The sequence below is a fragment of the Centruroides sculpturatus genome, unplaced genomic scaffold (genome assembly GCF_000671375.1).
Source record: "Centruroides sculpturatus isolate CEXI.00-Female unplaced genomic scaffold, Cexi_2.0 scaffold75, whole genome shotgun sequence".
Classification (NCBI taxonomy): Eukaryota; Metazoa; Arthropoda; class Arachnida; order Scorpiones; family Buthidae; genus Centruroides; species Centruroides sculpturatus.
The window spans coordinates 1,122,649-1,140,802 of NW_019384342.1; the positions used below are offsets into that span (position 1 = coordinate 1,122,649).

General features: G+C 31.5%; 2 protein-coding genes across 2 annotated transcripts in view; both read right to left on the bottom strand.

The window, feature by feature from the left end:
• The window catches only part of LOC111634553 (WD repeat and HMG-box DNA-binding protein 1-like), a 152,440-nt gene extending 134,324 nt beyond the window's left edge, over positions 1 to 18,116 (bottom strand). Inside the window, exons 1-3 of the mRNA XM_023379355.1 lie at positions 18,006 to 18,116; positions 2,653 to 2,759; positions 842 to 953 (exon numbers count right to left, since the gene is read on the bottom strand). Of these exons, the coding sequence (XP_023235123.1) occupies positions 842 to 953; positions 2,653 to 2,729 (189 nt within the window). The 5' untranslated portion in view covers positions 2,730 to 2,759; positions 18,006 to 18,116. The remainder of the gene's footprint in view (positions 1 to 841; positions 954 to 2,652; positions 2,760 to 18,005) is intronic.
• Positions 13,124 to 14,292, bottom strand: LOC111634636 (general transcription factor II-I repeat domain-containing protein 2-like). Its single transcript, XM_023379472.1, has 2 exons — positions 13,443 to 14,292; positions 13,124 to 13,412 (listed from the first exon to the last, which is right to left on the bottom strand). Exons 1-2 carry the CDS (start codon positions 13,889 to 13,891, stop codon positions 13,139 to 13,141), a joined length of 723 nt encoding a protein of 240 aa, XP_023235240.1. The 5' UTR covers positions 13,892 to 14,292; the 3' UTR covers positions 13,124 to 13,138.
• Positions 18,117 to 18,154: the final 38 nt, after the last annotated feature.

The window sequence follows — 18,154 nt, forward strand, 5'->3', positions numbered from 1 at the left end:
AATTTTTCGAAAAATTTCTTCTTAGTGTACATTCTCTTGACGTACCCTATTAAAACGCAATCAAAAACGCAAAAACCCGCATCTAAAATAGTATAAATAGAAGCAGAGTTCTTTACCGTAAGCCTTAATCCTAACCATCTCCCTTCAGTGGGAGGAATTTCGACATGTATATTATATAAAAACACATGCGTATTCGAATGCAACATTGTGTCAAAATTTCAAAGGAATCGGTAGGAACAAACGAATATTACATTTTTATTTATATAGATAGATGGAAGATGATCTGCTTTAGTTCATCCTCACAGAAAAGCAAACTTAGGGCGCCGTACTTGTAGCGCCATATGTTGGACATAAAAGCCTTAACCTAGATTATATTTTTTAATTTATATGAATGTTTAATGGAATAATATACAGCCTATGTCCACCCTGAAGTTCCATTCTAAATATTGGTGAAAGAATTTTTGAAATCGAATGAGTAGTTTCGGAGATTACCTGCTGCATACAAACATTACTTCTTTATAACATTAGTATAGAAGTATAGATAATTAATTTAAATAAAATATTTAATTTGGTTACAGAAAGAAATCAAATTTTGTTTAGAATGTATCAATAGACTATGTTTGTTTAACAAAAAATCTACAATATTCATTACAATTATGAAAATTTATAAAATTCATAAAGTTATATTTCTTTTTCATTCAGAAAACAAAAGTTTTTAAAATTTCCAAATATGCATACAAATACACAAGGTAATTATTTCATGATCAATTATTTTGAGAATGCAAGTAATAAATAGAAAGTTAATAATGACTGTAATTTACCATAGATTTAATAAATATACCTTAAATGAAACAGCATGACAATAATCACCAGTATGATGAGTAGTTGGATTATCATCTTGAAAACCATCCCAAATTCTAATATCTCCATCAGTACCACAAGTAAAAATATATCTAAATGTATAACAATTACAAATTTTATTAATATAGTTAATGATAAAGTATAAAGCATTTATTAATTTAAAATAATTTTAAAAATCTTGAAAAATTTGATTTGACAATGTATTTAAAAATTTTTATTCTTTAAACTTATCAAACTTCAATTAATGCATTAATAATTATTTAATAACTAACTATATATAAACTAGGACTTTTATTTATTGAAATATAAATTACAACTACACAATACTTTCTAAACTCATGATAAATTCAGCAAACATACCTGTTAATTTCTAACACTATTATGAGAAACAAATTACAATCATTATAATAATAAAAATCAACAAATTTGTTAGTCAGTTTGCAAGTTTGTATTAAAAATTAGACACACACACACACTTAATATATTAGCTATAACATTTGATTCTTAATTCCATGTTAATTTTGCCATATCATAATTTTGCTAAAATATACATAAAAGCCATTACAAACAATATCTATTATAACAACGGTGGGCAACCCCCGGCCCGCGTGCCAGCTACGGCCCGCGAAAAGTTTCTATCCGGCCCGCGAGATGTTTAGAAGAAATTATAAATAAATATTTTCGATGTAATTCGTCTAGTTTAAATTGAATATTTTTTTCTGAAGTGTTGTGGCAGCAATGACAGGAAAAAATAAGGGAGTCATTTCCTTATTCAAACAAAAAATGGGAGAACAGAATTTTTCTAAATTATTTATATCTCATCGCATCATCCATCAAGAAAATCTATGTGCAAAAGCTATGCAATTAGAAAATGTAATGTCTGTCGTATCCAACTACATAGTGCTGTTTTTATTGTGTTTAAAGTCACTTAGATTTTACAAATAGGTGAGCCGTTCACAGCCCGGCACACGCATTTGTAAAATCTAAGTGACTCATACAACATGGAATTCATATAAAACGGAATAATCAACAGTGTTATAGGGGGGTCGACTGTAGTAATTAATTTCTTTTTATTTATTTATTTATTTCATATTTGCAGACTAAAAATTTACAGGTCACAAGGTGTCAATTAACTACTATGGCCCACGGAAAAAACGTAAAATTTATTCTGGCCCATGTTATAAAAAAGGTTGCCCACCCTTGTATTATAAAGAGATAATTAAACATAAGAAATTATTTATTGTGACATTGTCACAATGCTGAACTGCAATTTTTAATCATATTTTTAATTTATCTCATTTAAAATATGTGCTCTCCACCTCAAATTAGTAGTGGCTTGCCCCTGTATATCATACTTTTTCTTTAACAACAGAGTTGTCATCTATCTAATACCTTTTAGGGAAAAATTTTTGAACTGAAACAACATGACTTCTGATTTGCATCAGAAGTTCGTATATATATTAATGTATAATTATATATTAATATAGTTAATCGGGGCCTCCTGATCCTAAACTTTCTATATCTGGTCTTGGATTTCATCTATCTAACTCCATTCTCAAGATTAAGGAAATACAGATGAACAGATGGATGACAGTAGGAATATATGTCTACAATTTTTTCAAATTGCAGCCCAAGAAAAAAACTTGATGCCTTACTTTCTGGACAATCCATATAGAATAAATAGAAAATCTTCATTAAAAATATATTAGAATAATAAAGCAATTAATAAAAATTCATTATATCTATTTCATATTATTTATAAAAGTAATCAATACAAAATTTTGATAATACCTTCCATCATCATCAAAACATAAATCTGTATGCCCTTCACTATGAGCATAACGCATTTCACCAATTTCAGATACCATGTTAATACTCTATAATAAATAAAAATTGACCTGCAAGAAATAAAATATAGACTTAAAATATCATACTTTAAAATTCTGTACATTTCTTAAAGATATTTCATTATTCATATGTTTTTAAACTTCTAGATAACTGATTACCTATTATATGTTTAATGGTAAGAAAATTTTCTAAAGTTTCTAAGTTTTTTTTAAATGAAATTTTTCTTTTTAAATTTGTCTGATTCTGGGTTTTATAAGTTTTTTTCTGGTTATGTTAAAGTTAAAATATTTACCAAAATTACACAGTTTACAGTAAACCTGTTCAAAATGGAACCTGAATAAAAAAGAAACCAGCCTAAATGGAAAAAAATTCTTTGGAATGGAGCAATTTTCTATGTTAAAAAAGAACCTGTTCAAAATGGAAACCTTCCAAACCAGAAAAAATATTCGGTACCATAAGTTTCTGGTATATACAGGTTTTACTGTATATTTTATTTGGACCAGGAAAAAAAAGCTATGGAAGGAATGTTGGTAGGATTTACCATTTGTATTGTATATATTACAATAGTTATTTTTTTTTATGCATCATCATCATCATTTAAACTATAATCCATAAACACAGCGCAATTATCATATAATAAATTATATCAATTGCAGGTTCGTAAAGTTCAAAACCGTTTATCAACGTATCAGACAGGCAATGGGAAACCACCTGATTATTTTCCCATGAGAATATTATGACGAGGATGAGCAATAATGGTATCAATCATATGCATGGCAATCCGGTCAGCAACTGGCGCCAAACTGATTCCAGGTCATTTGGTATGAAATGGGCTACCAGGCTTGTGGACATAGGCAATCAGGCAACCACAGGCAAAATATGCATCTAGAAGAAATTTAAAATTACATGTAAGGAGAAATTTATCCTTAGGTACTTTGAATGTAAGAGGACTTTTACAGACGGAAAGCTCTACATAGTAGAAAGAGCTTAATTGAGAGAATATACAAATTTGTGGCATCTCCGAAACACATTGGAGAGAGAGTGGTCATTTTGATACAATCAACCACATGATATATGTATGTTTCAGGTACGGCCAAAAATGGACATAATGGAGTGGCCTTTGTTATCGACAAATGCCTAACAAAATTTGTGGAAGGCTATGAACCTATCAACGACCACATAATCAAATTTACAATATCTTCCAAGCCAGTAAAACTTCATATTATTCGGGTTTATATGCCCACTTCAGCTGCTTCACATGATGAAGTGGACATAGTGTACACACAATTTGAAAATATCACCACAAAAATACCACAGAAAGACATATTGATAATAATGGGAGAAATTAATAGATGAAAGGAAAAAATTATTAACTTCAGCAATCGTTGCAGATGAAAAGAGCTAGACAAAAAAAAAATCAAAAAGACTTGTAAGAAGGACAAAAATTATTGTGACAGTATATGCAATGAAATTGAAGTCCATGCAAATAATAATCAGACTCATGAACTATACAATAAAGTTAGATATCTAGCAAGAGAGTTCAAACCATGCACACAAATAATTAATTAAAAATGATGAAAATGAAATCATAACTGATGCGGAAGGGATTGCAAATGTCTGGAGGAAGTATTGTGAGAAACTTTATAAAGACACTAGACAAACAAATGGTAATAATCAACTTCAGAATAGATGGACAGGGGAAGTCAAACCATTTATTCTTAAATCAGAGGTAGAAAAAGCCACAAGTACATTAAGAAATCACAAAGCTCCAGGACCTGACAACATAACCTTTGAAATTTTAACAGCAATGGGAGAACTGGGTGTTGACATATTTCATAAAATCTGCTCCTTAATTTGGAAATCTGAGAGATGGCCATAGGAATAACGTAAATCAATATTTATTCCAATTTATAAAAAAGGTGCACCAACAGACTGTTGTAACTACAGAACTATCAGCCTAATTAACCATGTCAGTAAAGTAAAGCTCTAAATAAGTAATAACTGTTTGAAACCCATCCTATTACCTGAAATAGCTGAAGAACAGTCAGGATTTATTCCTGGTACAGTAAAGGAACTCTTGAACACTAGACAAATCATTGAAAAAGCTATGAATTTAATGTCAAAGCTTACCTTTGTTTCGTAGACTATATCAAAGCCTTTGATTGTGTAAAATGGCACAAAATATGGCCCATTCTCCAGAACATGGGCATCCTGCGCCATCTTATTTTGATTATCAGAAATTTATATGAGAATAACTCTGCAAGAGTAAGAGTTAACAAAACTATGTCTAATACATTTACATCTAAAGCTGGTGTAAGACAGGGATGTATTCTTTCCCCTTTACTCTTTAATGCTTATTCTGAAATAATCATGAGAAGGGTATTAGATAACTGGGATGGGAGCATTTCCATCGGGGGCTATAAAGTTAACAACCCGAGATACGATGACGATACACTTATTATGTCATCCAAAGAATCAGAACTTAAGTATATTATGAAACGTCTTGAAACTGAGAGCAAGGAATATGGATTGCTGATCAATGGAAGTAAAACAAAAGTTATAATTGATTGTTCCTTGACACAGACTAAGGCAACTGCAGGCTATAAAATGGTGAATGAATTTGTTTATCTTGGAATTACATAGAATTTGCCTTGCTCACAATGCAACCTCTAAATTATTTAGAATTTGGAAGATTCTGCAATCACTATTTTTAATAAACTAAAGCTCATAAGAACACTTATTTTTCTGATTGCCACTTATGCCTCAGAAACCTGGACCATAAATACCACTTCTTGGAAGAAACTTGATTCCTTTGAAATATAGACACACAGAAGAATGTTGAGAATCTCTTCAATGGAGCACCGAAACATATTGCTACATCCTAAATCAACTGAAAATCACAACACAACTTACCACTAAAACATACTAATCCTACCTTCGCTTCTTGGGACATATTTCCAGATGCAAAAATGGTTTTGAGAAACAAATCCTGGAAGGGAAGATCAATGGCAGATGTCAGATTAGGTGGGCAGACCAAGTAATAATGATTACAGGACATATAATGTATGAAGCCAGCCATATGGCACAACACTGGGAGCAGTGGAAAGATACAATTAAAGCTGTCAATTTGTAATATCACCACACCCTCTGAAGGGCGTAGGACTGAGAAGAAGAGAAGAATCAATTGCAGGTGCATAGTCCACACCGTGCGTGTCTAACAATTAAGTTTAGACAATGACTAAAATTAATAAATAATTGTACAGATATAAGATTTGTGTTATTGTAAAGCAATCAGATCATGAAATATAAAAAGAGAGACGTTAGGCTAAGTACTTTGATGTAACGTCTTATGAGTCACCCAATTAATACTATTGTACTATTTTGACTTACCTATAATTGGTTGCTAAAATTTTGCTATTCTTATCAAAATGAATATAATTAAAGGATTTATTTTTTAATTCAGATAATTAGCAAAAATCATCATTCACACAACAGTACATGGTACACATTCAATGTTGTCCGAAAGACAGTGGTGACAGACTGTACAATAAATTGTCAATTGGCTACTATTGCTATAAATTGAATATTAAAATTTTTACATTATAATTTGTATACAATACAGTCGACCACCTATAACACAATAGATACGTTCCGGTTTTTATGAAATCCATTTTCTATGAGTCCTTAAATACATAAGCCAATCACAACCCGGCACGTGTGCAGTTTATGGACTATGGCTGTTTGAAGGGTTTCTTCCATAAAATTAATCGATTCTAGACTAATTTGACTCAACATTTCCAAAATACGTATAATTTTTTGGGAATAATCCATATAAACTATGCTATAAACAAAAAATTGTAGGATTACTTACCGAGTGTGCACTGTTCAATGACGCCATTGCTTAAGCTTGTTTTCGTCGCAGAGCGAATGACGCTTGCATGCTTCCTGATAAATTATTTTTCTGTGAAAACTTTGCTGAACTTTGGAGACATCATTAATATATAATGTTTATGGACGTTAAATAATAAATGGTTTTTAGTAGGTCCGCTGTTCGTTTAAACTCAATGGTTTGTGCAATGTCCACTATTGGTCTAGATTCGACCAATCCTGTCGCAACACAAGTCAGCAATGACATTTTGCTGAATTATATGAGTCTTTTTTAGCATGTTTATACGAATATGGTCGCAATTTTTTCACCATCATATAAGAATTCGAACTATATGAACCCATTTTATAGGGGAGCCTACTGTACTATTCATCTTTGAATTACAATTTATGCAATGAATGTTTACATTTTTTACAGTTTAAAAATCAAGACAGCATATTAAAAAGCAAGTCTGTGCCACCTAATTCGAGACATCTGGTTACTTTATAAGTAGCGTTGTGGTAATTTACTAGGATGAAATATTCTATATATAGTGAATGTTAAAGAAGAATTCTTCAAAACAATTTTTTTTAAATTAAATCTTTCTAATTTTTTGATATGAACTATTTACTTATAAATAAAAACAGGATAATCTGGGACATTTTCCAACCCAGAAGACAGTCAAAAACCAGGACTGTTCCAGTTAATTCAGGACGTCTGGTCACTTTAGTTATTGTCCTTATTTTCCATTTATATCTTTTAAAATGGCTTATTAATGCTAAGATTTATCAACTTGGCCAAAACAAATCTGATATTTTTGCAGAAGGAAAAAAGCCTTAGAATAAGGCCTGATTGGTTATAACTCTGACCATAATACACACTTTCTTATTCATCTCCAAATCTCATAAAATTCCTTGTCATTATGTTAAAGTATCAAAATGGAACAATTTTAATTGAAGAAAAGCATACACATCTATATACCGTACAGGGATAACGATAAAAAAAAGACTCTCTATAACCAATAACCAGTGCAAAGTACATTAAGTAATAAAAAATTTTCATAACTTCTGGGTTCTTTCTCAGGTTATCTTAATTGTAAATAAGTTGGATCTTCTAAACTCATTCAAGAATATAAAAATGAACAGTAAGATGAAGAGTTTGAATAAAGGGAATTTATGCATGTGTTTCCCATGTCATCTTTAAATAAGATTGAACACTAAATATCGCTGTCAAGCAAAGCCTGCCAAGCCATTAATAGAGACACCTCCTCCATAAAATTAATGCATGTGGACTTGGAGTAGGCCTTAAAAATCTCTATTGTCTCTAAATGGAAGAGCACTGATAATCCTTGCAATCTCTCTATTTATAGATGCAAACAAAAACATTTTTTTAAACTAATTGTATTAATTAATCAATTATCAATTAGCTACACACTGTTTTTTATTAATTATGATTTTGATCATGACACTTTTTGGAACATACTACCAAGTTTTACCAAATTAAAAATTTAAAATCTCCTAATTTTCTATGCAATAAAGTGTATCAAGTATATCAAAATTTAGAAAGATAGGCTTACTTTGTGATTTCAAAACAGGCAGACTATAAATGTGAAATGTCATTGCCAAGTTAAAAGTGTTTTTTTTTCAGTCCAGACAATATTCCCAGTATAATTAGAAAAAACTTTTTGGCTATTTTTCCAACAAACTTTATTATTTATTTATTGAAACAATCCAGGTTGTGTTTATTCCTTGCCAATGACAATTTTCATATCTCATAGCAATTCCTAAGAAAGAACCTAACATATTCTGACTAATCACACTATCAAGACCTGTTAAAACTTTTTGAATTCTGTATTTATGATTAGCTTTATTTTAATATAACTTCAAAATTAAATTATGATAAGTGCTATGGAATCAGATATACAGGGTGTATCAGAATGACGTTTTAAAAATTTGGGGGATTGTAGAGGATGAAATTTTGAATGTTTTGATATAAGGAACTCATAGCCAGAAATGTGATATAAAGTTTCTACAGCACTTTGCAGTCAGTATGCTGAATGAAACAGCAGAATACAGTATTTATGACAAGTTTTATTGACAAAACAGTAGAGTACAATCAAACTGTACATCGAATCAGTGGCTGCACTACTTCAGAGTAAATGTTCAATGTGACAATCACCAACTTCCTTACATAATGTGCAACAACGAACCATGTTTTGTCCGACTCTCTGTAAGATGCCAGCTCCTTTCTGATGGTATTAAATTCTGTAAAGATGCGCTCCGTAACCTCATGAACTGTTCCTACAGGTGCTGCGTACACAAGGGACTTTACATAACCTCAGAGGAAGAAGTCAAGAACAATAACATGACATCAATGGACGGAAGGGTAGCTACCAAAGTGAAGGGCGGTCAAGCACTTCCTACCACTGTAGAAACTTTATATCACATTTCCAGCTATGGGTTTCTTATATCAAAACGTTCAAAATTTCATCTCTACAACCCCCCAAATTTTTAAAACGTCATTCTGATACACCCTGTAGATTAACAGTTTCCAATTTAATCGAATATAAAATACTTATTTGCTTTGAAATTAAAAATCTTGTTACATTACCTATATAGATATTAGTCAAGCCTTTGGTTTTATCCTCTTCCATATTAGATATTCTCCATGACTTTAAAAGATAACAGCTAAATACTGAATATATTGTATTCAATCACCCTATTCAATAGCCTAAACTCCAGCAAAACATTCTTTACTTACATGAATGTTTTCATCTACATTCCATTGGACATCATCAGGCTATAGAATTGGAAAATGGAGATGTAATGTTTGAAAATTTGAATGCAATGTTGAAAATTTGCTGATATATATTCCATCCTCTTGACCGACCATCAAACCGAAAAGGAATTGGAGTATATTGGAGATACTGGCAGACAGATCGTTTCCTACATAAAAGAACCCCAAATGGATATTTCCAGGGGTTGGTGTTCTGTTGCATTGTCAACTTATGCTTCTGACCCGTGAAGGTCCATTTTGATAAGACTAGCATCCTCCACTGAACATCTGACAGGAGGTAACTCTGCTACCTTGAACTGCTTGAAATATACAAGGCAGTGTTGAATAAGAAGGCAATCAACATTAAGGATGATAACACATTCCCTAATCCATGGAAATTTTTCCTTTACCACCCATAAACCATGGGTTCATATGATGATTGTCTCCACCAATCAGCAAATGACAACGCATTGCATTCGAGTTTTCAAATGTTGCAGCTCCATTTTCCAATTATACAGTCTTTTGATGTCCAAGAATTTTTTGCCGGAGTTTAGGCTATTGAGTGGATGACTGAATACTCCATCACTCTCTTGATATTGTCTAGTATTGATTTATTGGTAAAACTAGCAGACCCCACCACGCGTTGTTGTGGCATAAAATGTATCTATTGTAAATGTATAACACTTCCCCCGTGAGGGGAAATTTTTCGAAAAATTTTTCTTAGTGTACATTCTCTTGACGTATCCTATTAAAACGCAATCAAAAACGCAAAAACCCGCATCTAAAATAATATAATAGAAGCCAAGTTCTTCACGGTAAGCCTTAATTCTGTCCTTCTCCCCCGCGGGGGAATATCAAAAAATCCCTTTTTAGTGTACATTCTGTTGACGTACCCTATTAAAACGCAATCAAAAACACAAAAACCCGCATCTAAAATAATATAATAGAAGCCAAGTTCTTCACGGTAAGCCTTAATTCTGTCCTTCTCCCCGTGGGGAAATATCGAAAAACCCCATTTTAGTGTACATTCTGTTGACGTACCCTATTAAAACGCAAAAAACCGCATCTAAAATAGTATAAATAGAAGCAGAGTTCTTTACCGTAAGCCTTAATCCTAACCATCTCCCTTCAGTGGGGGGAATTTCGACACGTATATTATATAAAAACACGTGCATATTTGAATGCAGCGTTTTGTCAAAATTTCAAAGGAATCGGTAGGAACAAACAAACATTACATTTTTATTTATATAGATAGATAGAAGATGATCTGCTTTAGTTCATTTTCACAGAAAAGCATAATGCCTCACAGAAAAGCAAACTTAGGGCGTCGTACTCGTAGCGCCATCTGTTGGACATAAAAGCCTTAACCTAGATTATATATTTTAATTTATATGAATGTTTAACGGAATAATATACAGCCTATGTCCACCCTGAGGTTCCATTCTAAATATTGGTGAAAGAATTTTTGAAATCGGATGAGTAGTTTCGGAGATTACCTGCTGCAAACAAACTTACATACATACATACATACAAACATTACCTCTTTATAATATTAGTATAGATAACTACTTCTTATCCTGAGCTTATATAATTATTTGTTTGGGAAATAATTTTTTCTTGTTTTGTCCTATTTCCCAAGGATCTCACTCTTAGTAGTCTTTTGTTTAGTACCTATTTAATAATGTCATTCCCAATGTTCTTCAAAACTCATAGTTTATGAAAACAATATTAAGATTTTAAATTCTGATTTAATTTTATTACAACAAGATGTTTATTCCTTAACTTCTTTATTACACCAAAACTTAACAGTTAATATAAAATGACAAAATTTAAATATTTATGTCAATATTTATACCTGATATATATTAGTAATTGGCCAAATGACTGCTGGATTAAATTGGACTACTTCTTGGCTATTATTTAGAAAATGATAGGATATGGATACAGTAGGATCTTAGAAAAGTCTTCAATTCAAACTTATTTTAAATTTATACATGATAATAATTAAAAATACAAATAATCAAATGGATAACTATACAGAATATAAATGGATAGGTTTACAGACTAACCTCTAGATACTCAATATATCGATAAACCTCAACCTGAGAGAGTTTACATTAAATATAAGTATTTGTTACTTTTACATGCATGTGATGAAGATGTTGGGAGCATTGTTAACATCTGAAGATGAAGAATAGGGAGTTCTACTGCTTCCCAATTCAACACTTGGTAATGGTGCCAAAATGAGTGGAAACTACTATACAGCTAAAGTCTGGTTGACCATAACTGAAGCACAGTGGCTCACAAATGTCTGATCTAAGCACTGTTTGAAAGTGATCCTTCACCTAATATTCTCATTGGACCGCCAATAGTATTGCTCGAACATCATGTTATGCTTCCAACATGAAGAGGAAGCTAGGCTGTTTTTTGGCTGATAGTTGAGTGAGACGCAGGGCTGTGGAGTCGTGTAAAAATCTACCGACTCCAACTCCAACTAGGGGCAGACTTGTTACTGAAAGAGACATGGAAATTCTGGTGTCATCACGTAACCTCAGAATAAAATATTCAATAAATAGAGTTCTAATAAAGATAGAACGTAGAAACTTTTTATTCCAAAGCTAAAAGACTTCTCTAAGTAATATATAAATATGTATTCGATAATTTTTACTTTTCCAGCTGTTATATATAACAGAGGAAAAGTATAGCTTTCAGTCAAAAAATGATTCCTCCCAAATTTTTACATTTTTGGACTCGGGACACCTTGAAATTTCAAGATATGCAAAAGATTCGAGGTTTTTTTCTATATGTGTGGATGTTAGAGTGTGTGTGGGAGGCATGATTTCGTTTACCCTGTTTGAAGCCTAATAATTTCTGTGGTCAGAGTGGTCAGAATCAGAGTCAGATGGCTTAACACAGGAGTTAGTTATTTAAATTAATGTGGTTGAACTAAATCATGTCCCCATATACATTCTAACATCTTAAGTGAGAACCTCTTAACTGGTTTTACCGTACTATTATAAAATGGCAAAAAAGCTTACTTTGAGGGCAAAGACGAGTTTTATTTTATTTTTTTAAATTTTGAATGCTAATAACGAGTAAAACATTCATTAAGAGATATGACACATGACCACTTTTATGTCTTCACCCTGTTGACCTTTAATTAAGAACCAAAATTTAATAATATTAATGCCCCTTTATACACAAGCTACAGTGCAACATTTCGTTTCTTAAACTTTACCCATTCTGAGATATTGTTTAATATCTCAGAACAGAAAATAAAAAGAAATTAAACAAATTAGACGCCAACACACACGCGTGCATGAACTTTTCCCCTTTATTGACTTTTTTGAGCGGTTCGGGAGGTCTCCAAACGTGTAGATTTGCAAAAATAAAAAACTTGGAGGGTCAAATTTGACACGATTCCGATACTTTTCCGTTTTACATACATACCAAGTTGGTAAGTAAAAAGGAGTCAGAGTCAGCGAATTTTTTGACGACTCCGACTCCATCTAAAACATCAAAACTCCACGACTCCAACTCCACAGCCCTGGTGAGACGTCATACTCAACTATTGTTTTAGGAGGAACTAAATCATGACTCAAAGGAAGTGCTTCCTTTCACAGGATAAAATCATTTCAAATCAACTTGATAGAAAATAATGTAAAATATTAATTCAACAAATTTACAAAAACATATCTCCTCAACTCCAGATCCTCACATATTAATTATAGTTTTTAAAATAGAAGTATAATGTTTATGTAGTAGTGGGTAACTGTCAACAATGAATCATTAAATCTGTAAATGAATCTGTAAATATAAAAAATGTATGATTTTAGACAGGGATGCACACCCTTTTGTGAAGAAGGGCCAAATTAGGATTACGTTTACTGACTGGGGGCCGGACCTCCAAGCGATTAATGCGATGGCTGAGATTTGGATGCTGGCGGCAATCTTCTTTATGTCTGGTGTAATGGCAGATGTTGAAACAACCAGCAGATTTTCCAAATTCTCGTTGGTTAACCTGTTCCGTGTTTTGCACTTGTTTAAATTCATAAGCGAAAACTTGCAAGCTTGTTTGGCAGTACCTATGTATGCTTGTTCGCATACATAGGTACTGCCAAACATGCTTGCACAAAATCGAGCATTGTCTTTCAGTTTTGGAAATGATGTATCTGGCAGTTCTTTGTAGAATGTGAGGAGATTAGAATTTTTGAACTGTGATTTCAATTCATCACTGCACTGGATGTCTATCAACTCAAGTTGGACATCTGGAGGGGCATCTTCCACTTTCACATCAAATGGAGTTGAAAAAAGTTGCAGGTAGATCTTGTATTTCTGGAATTCACCAAACCTCTCATTGAATGATGTAAGGAGGGTGTTAACTTGGTCAGAGTAATCCATCTTCATATGTGGGTATTTCTCTTTCATGGCCTTGCAATGTGGAAAGTGTGTAAAGTTCTCTGATTGCATGTGGGACTTGAAAAGTGATAGTTTGGTCATAAATGCATTGATGTTACTTGTCAACTGAGAAACAAGTTGCATCTTTCCCTGCAATCTCAAATTAAGGTCGTTTAGATAAGCAGTAATGTCAGCAAGGAAAGCTAAATCACACTGCCATCTTTGTCCCTCCAAATTCCTTGTAGTGTTCCCCCGTTCTTTGAGGAAAGTGATAATAGGCCCCAATAGCTCCACAAATCTCTTGAGGACTGTTGCCTTGCTCAGCCAACGAACTTCAGTATACGTGGGCAGGTCAGCATAATCAGCATCTATTTCTTCAAGAAATGATGTGAAGAGTCGATGGTTGAGTCCATGACGGCAGATTAAGTTCACAGTATCATAGACATCTTTCAGCAGACGTTCAAATCCCAGCTTCTTTGCACAAAGTTGCTGTTGGTGAATTATGCAATGATACTGGACTAACTCCTTTTGTCTGTCCCCAAGGTAATTTTTCAGCAAGGAGAAAAATTAAAAATAATAATTTAATTTTAAATTTACGAAAAAAAGAATGTAAAAATAAAAGTAAATAAAAAGTTCCAATTAATTTACTACTTAAATAACCTAAATATATCTGTTTTCTTTCAAACAAAAAAAACCGCAGCTTTCTAGCTACACGGAATCATTTTACAACCCTCTTTGTTGACAAGTTTATGGCTTGACGCGGTTTGTAATAATTATTAAATCCAAAATATTTTAATGCAAATGGCTTCCTTTTAGTCGTAATGACTCTATTCCAACTACAGTATTAATTTTCTTGGTCCAACTTAATAATAATAAATTTGATGTGAAAAATTTTTTTTCTATTCTTAGTCTATGGAGAGATATTGTTGTAAATTATTGGTTGTTATAGCTTTTTGTACATTTCTTTTTGAACTCTGGTTATTTTTTTCTAGTTTGAATGACATTAGGTTGACGAATAAGCGTCTTTTCAGAAAAGATTGATTCAAATTCGACTATACCAATCAGAATCTAGAATGTAAACAAATGCTAAAAAATCGTTATTTTCATGGTTTTTCAGCGCTATTTTCACTTATTTTTGTTATTTGACGCTATTTAGACGAATAAGCAAGTTTTCCGAAGCATAAAATTGAAGATTTCCCGCCAAAATAGAAACTTCCTGATAACATCAGAAATGACGTTCTAACATCATTTTATTTTATTTGATTCTTTAAAAATCATTATAATACTATGTATTAGACTTAGAATATTCGATATCTAAACCAGAAAGTGTTAGCTAGAAATAGACTTATTTATAGAACAACCCCCCATTTCTCACTTCAGGGAGTTATAAAACAGTTGGGTGCTAATGACTTTGTGAAAGGGAAAAGTTCTACACTTAGAAAGTTCGAAAGAAGGGATTTGGCCTGTACCGTCCGCGGGCCGCATAAACATTGATAAGGGGCCGTATGTGGCCCGCGGTCCGCAGGTTGTGCATCCCTGTTTTAGATATGTATTCACAAGATATTGTATTAAGTCTGGATGTATTGTGTAAAACTCCAATAAGAAATCAGACTGAAGAAGGCACAGCAAAATGTGCCAAAATGCATTTTAGATGTCAGGGTTAAATGCTGTATACTATATTAGATAGTTTTATAATTAAATAATGATCTCAAGTCTGTGTGTGATAACCCCTAAAATAACAAACATAACAGTAATTGAGAACTAATTAATAAAAAAGGGATAAGAAGCTAGTCGGTAGACATAATATTTATAATTATTATTTTTGAAAATGTTAAAAAGTATGATAAAATTGAGAAATTTTTAGTAGTAAGTAATATGAAATCTATTATTATTTAATATAGTAGACTGCTTATTTTAATCATATACAAGTCTATCAATCAGTTAAGGTATCAAAATCAGCAAGTCCCAATACATACAAGTTAAAATACATTATAAAAGCTTGGCTTATTGTACTCAGAATTCAGTTATCATCATCAGGTAAATAGTCTTTTTTTGTTCTTTTCATACTATCAATCTCAATATCGCTAGAAACATGCAATAAGAATCAGTTATTATCAATTCTAACAATGATTTAAATGTTACATTTTAATTATTTTAGTCATTAATTGCTTGCAATATAGTAGTTTAAACCGATGGCATTTTGCTAACTGTTATTGAAATTGGCAGCAGACAAATAATATTGAATGAATATTATAAAGTGGGTAATGTCCCAAATTAGGTGGACAGTCCTGCGTTTTAATATGCTGTTTGAATTTTAAAACTGTCCTTTAAAACTGTGTGAAAAATATCTTGCTTTTGGACTGTTTTGTAATTATATTGAATAATATCAATATATTTTAAAAACCGTTTTTATTGGTTATGTTTTTTAAGATTTGAGGTGAGGCATTGTAGTAGTTATGAATGTGCTGTGGGTGAGGCCCTTCATATACATTATCATTACTGTACTACACATTTACACAATATTTATTGGGTTTGGGAATTATTTTGTGAAAGAGAGTTTTTATAGATAAATAAAATGTTCATTGATCATAACATCTGTCATTGATGATATCAGAAAGCTAGAATCCACCAATCAACAACTGGAATTGATCACGACTCATCTAACATCACATTTGTAGTGTTTTGGCATTAACATAATAGTTGAAGGCAAAATACGGACTTATTAGAATTAAATGTTACTCAGACACCAAGCAAAAGGAATTTATTCATATTTTTCAGTCTAGTAAATGTAGTCATATATAATATAAAGTTTCAATTTATACTTTCCTTTGGGGGCACAGAATGCAATTTTCAATATAAGAAAACTATTTTACCACTCAGATAACAAGTAAATGTATACTTGCTTACTGGAGACTAAATTCAATAAAATAAAAACCATTCAAATGTCCAGCAAATTCTTTAATATCATAAAAACGTTTTGAAATGCATTAAGCATCCATCATCAGTTATTTCTCTAAATCGAATGAGGAATTCAAAAAATTACACAAATAAATTTCAAAATAAACGGTTATATAAACGGCTTTTGTGTGTATTGTGTTTATTATTAATGTGTTACTTATTAATTTTTATTATATAACCATTTATTTTGAAATTTGTTTGCATAATTTTTTGAATTCCTCATTCAATTTAGAGAAATAACTGATAATGGATGCTTAATGCATTTGAAAACGTTTTTATGATATTAAAGAATTGTGCTGGACATTTGAATGGTTTTTTATTTTATTAGATAACAAGTACAGTATCCCTTGATTAATGTGGTTAATCAATCTTACTGCATATATCAAAATCACTTTAATCAAAAAGCAATATCCATGTTAAGTAAAGCCAGCTGGTAAAACCATGTAAATTAAAACTTCTACCACGTATATAAAAGAATTGCCGCAATTAATTTTGCTTGTTAAGCAAGGGATACTGTACTATCAAATTAAAAAACTGTTATAATGAATGTTTGTGCACATGTGTTCTAAGCAACAGCACCCAAGAGCATTTGCTTATACAATATTGCCAACAAATACAATAGTAATTATCAAAAAATTTTGATTTAAATCTGACAAAAGGCTAAATGGTAATGATTTAACTATTAATCAGTTGAAAATTATGGAAATTTTGTTTATTTTTTCTACGTATGGTACAGACACGGACAGAGCCTTTAAAGTACGAACTGTCTGTACTAAATACGAATGTATGGTAACCTAATTTCAGTTTCTACTTGCTTTAATATACATAATAATTATAGCATATCCCAGGAATTTCACGTTAGCTTCTAAGGATTGAAAATGTTTGCTAGCATTCTAACATAAATAAACTTTTCCTCTTTAATATGTAAAAATTTTAAGTACACTGATACCAATCAGTTTACACTTGTAAAGAATATAACTTTTTATTACACAACCAAATTATTAAAAATTATTTCACTACAACATTAAAAAACAATGTACTGTTCTGTGTTTGTATTTCTTATATCATTTAAATTTTTGTTTTGATAAAATTATTCACTTTTATCTAAGTAAGGCAGACCGAATTATCCGAGTTCAAAACTTAAGAGTTCATGTAAATCTTAGGCTGCTACTTAAAGTTTATAAATATCAATACACCTTGAAAGTCCGTGTAATTACTATAACTTGTCTTACTTATACTTGACGTAATTAAAATGATTCGATTAAAGTAGTATAAAAGAAACATTCTAGGTATTATTTACCTGTTGTCTTATATAATAACAATAAAATTGAAATCAACAATTGAAACCTACAATTAAAATCAAATTACTAATAACTTTTCTTCTGATACCTTTTAACAATTTGCCGCCAAAATACCGTAAAGTCAGCTGATCAAAACCTATTGGTTAAA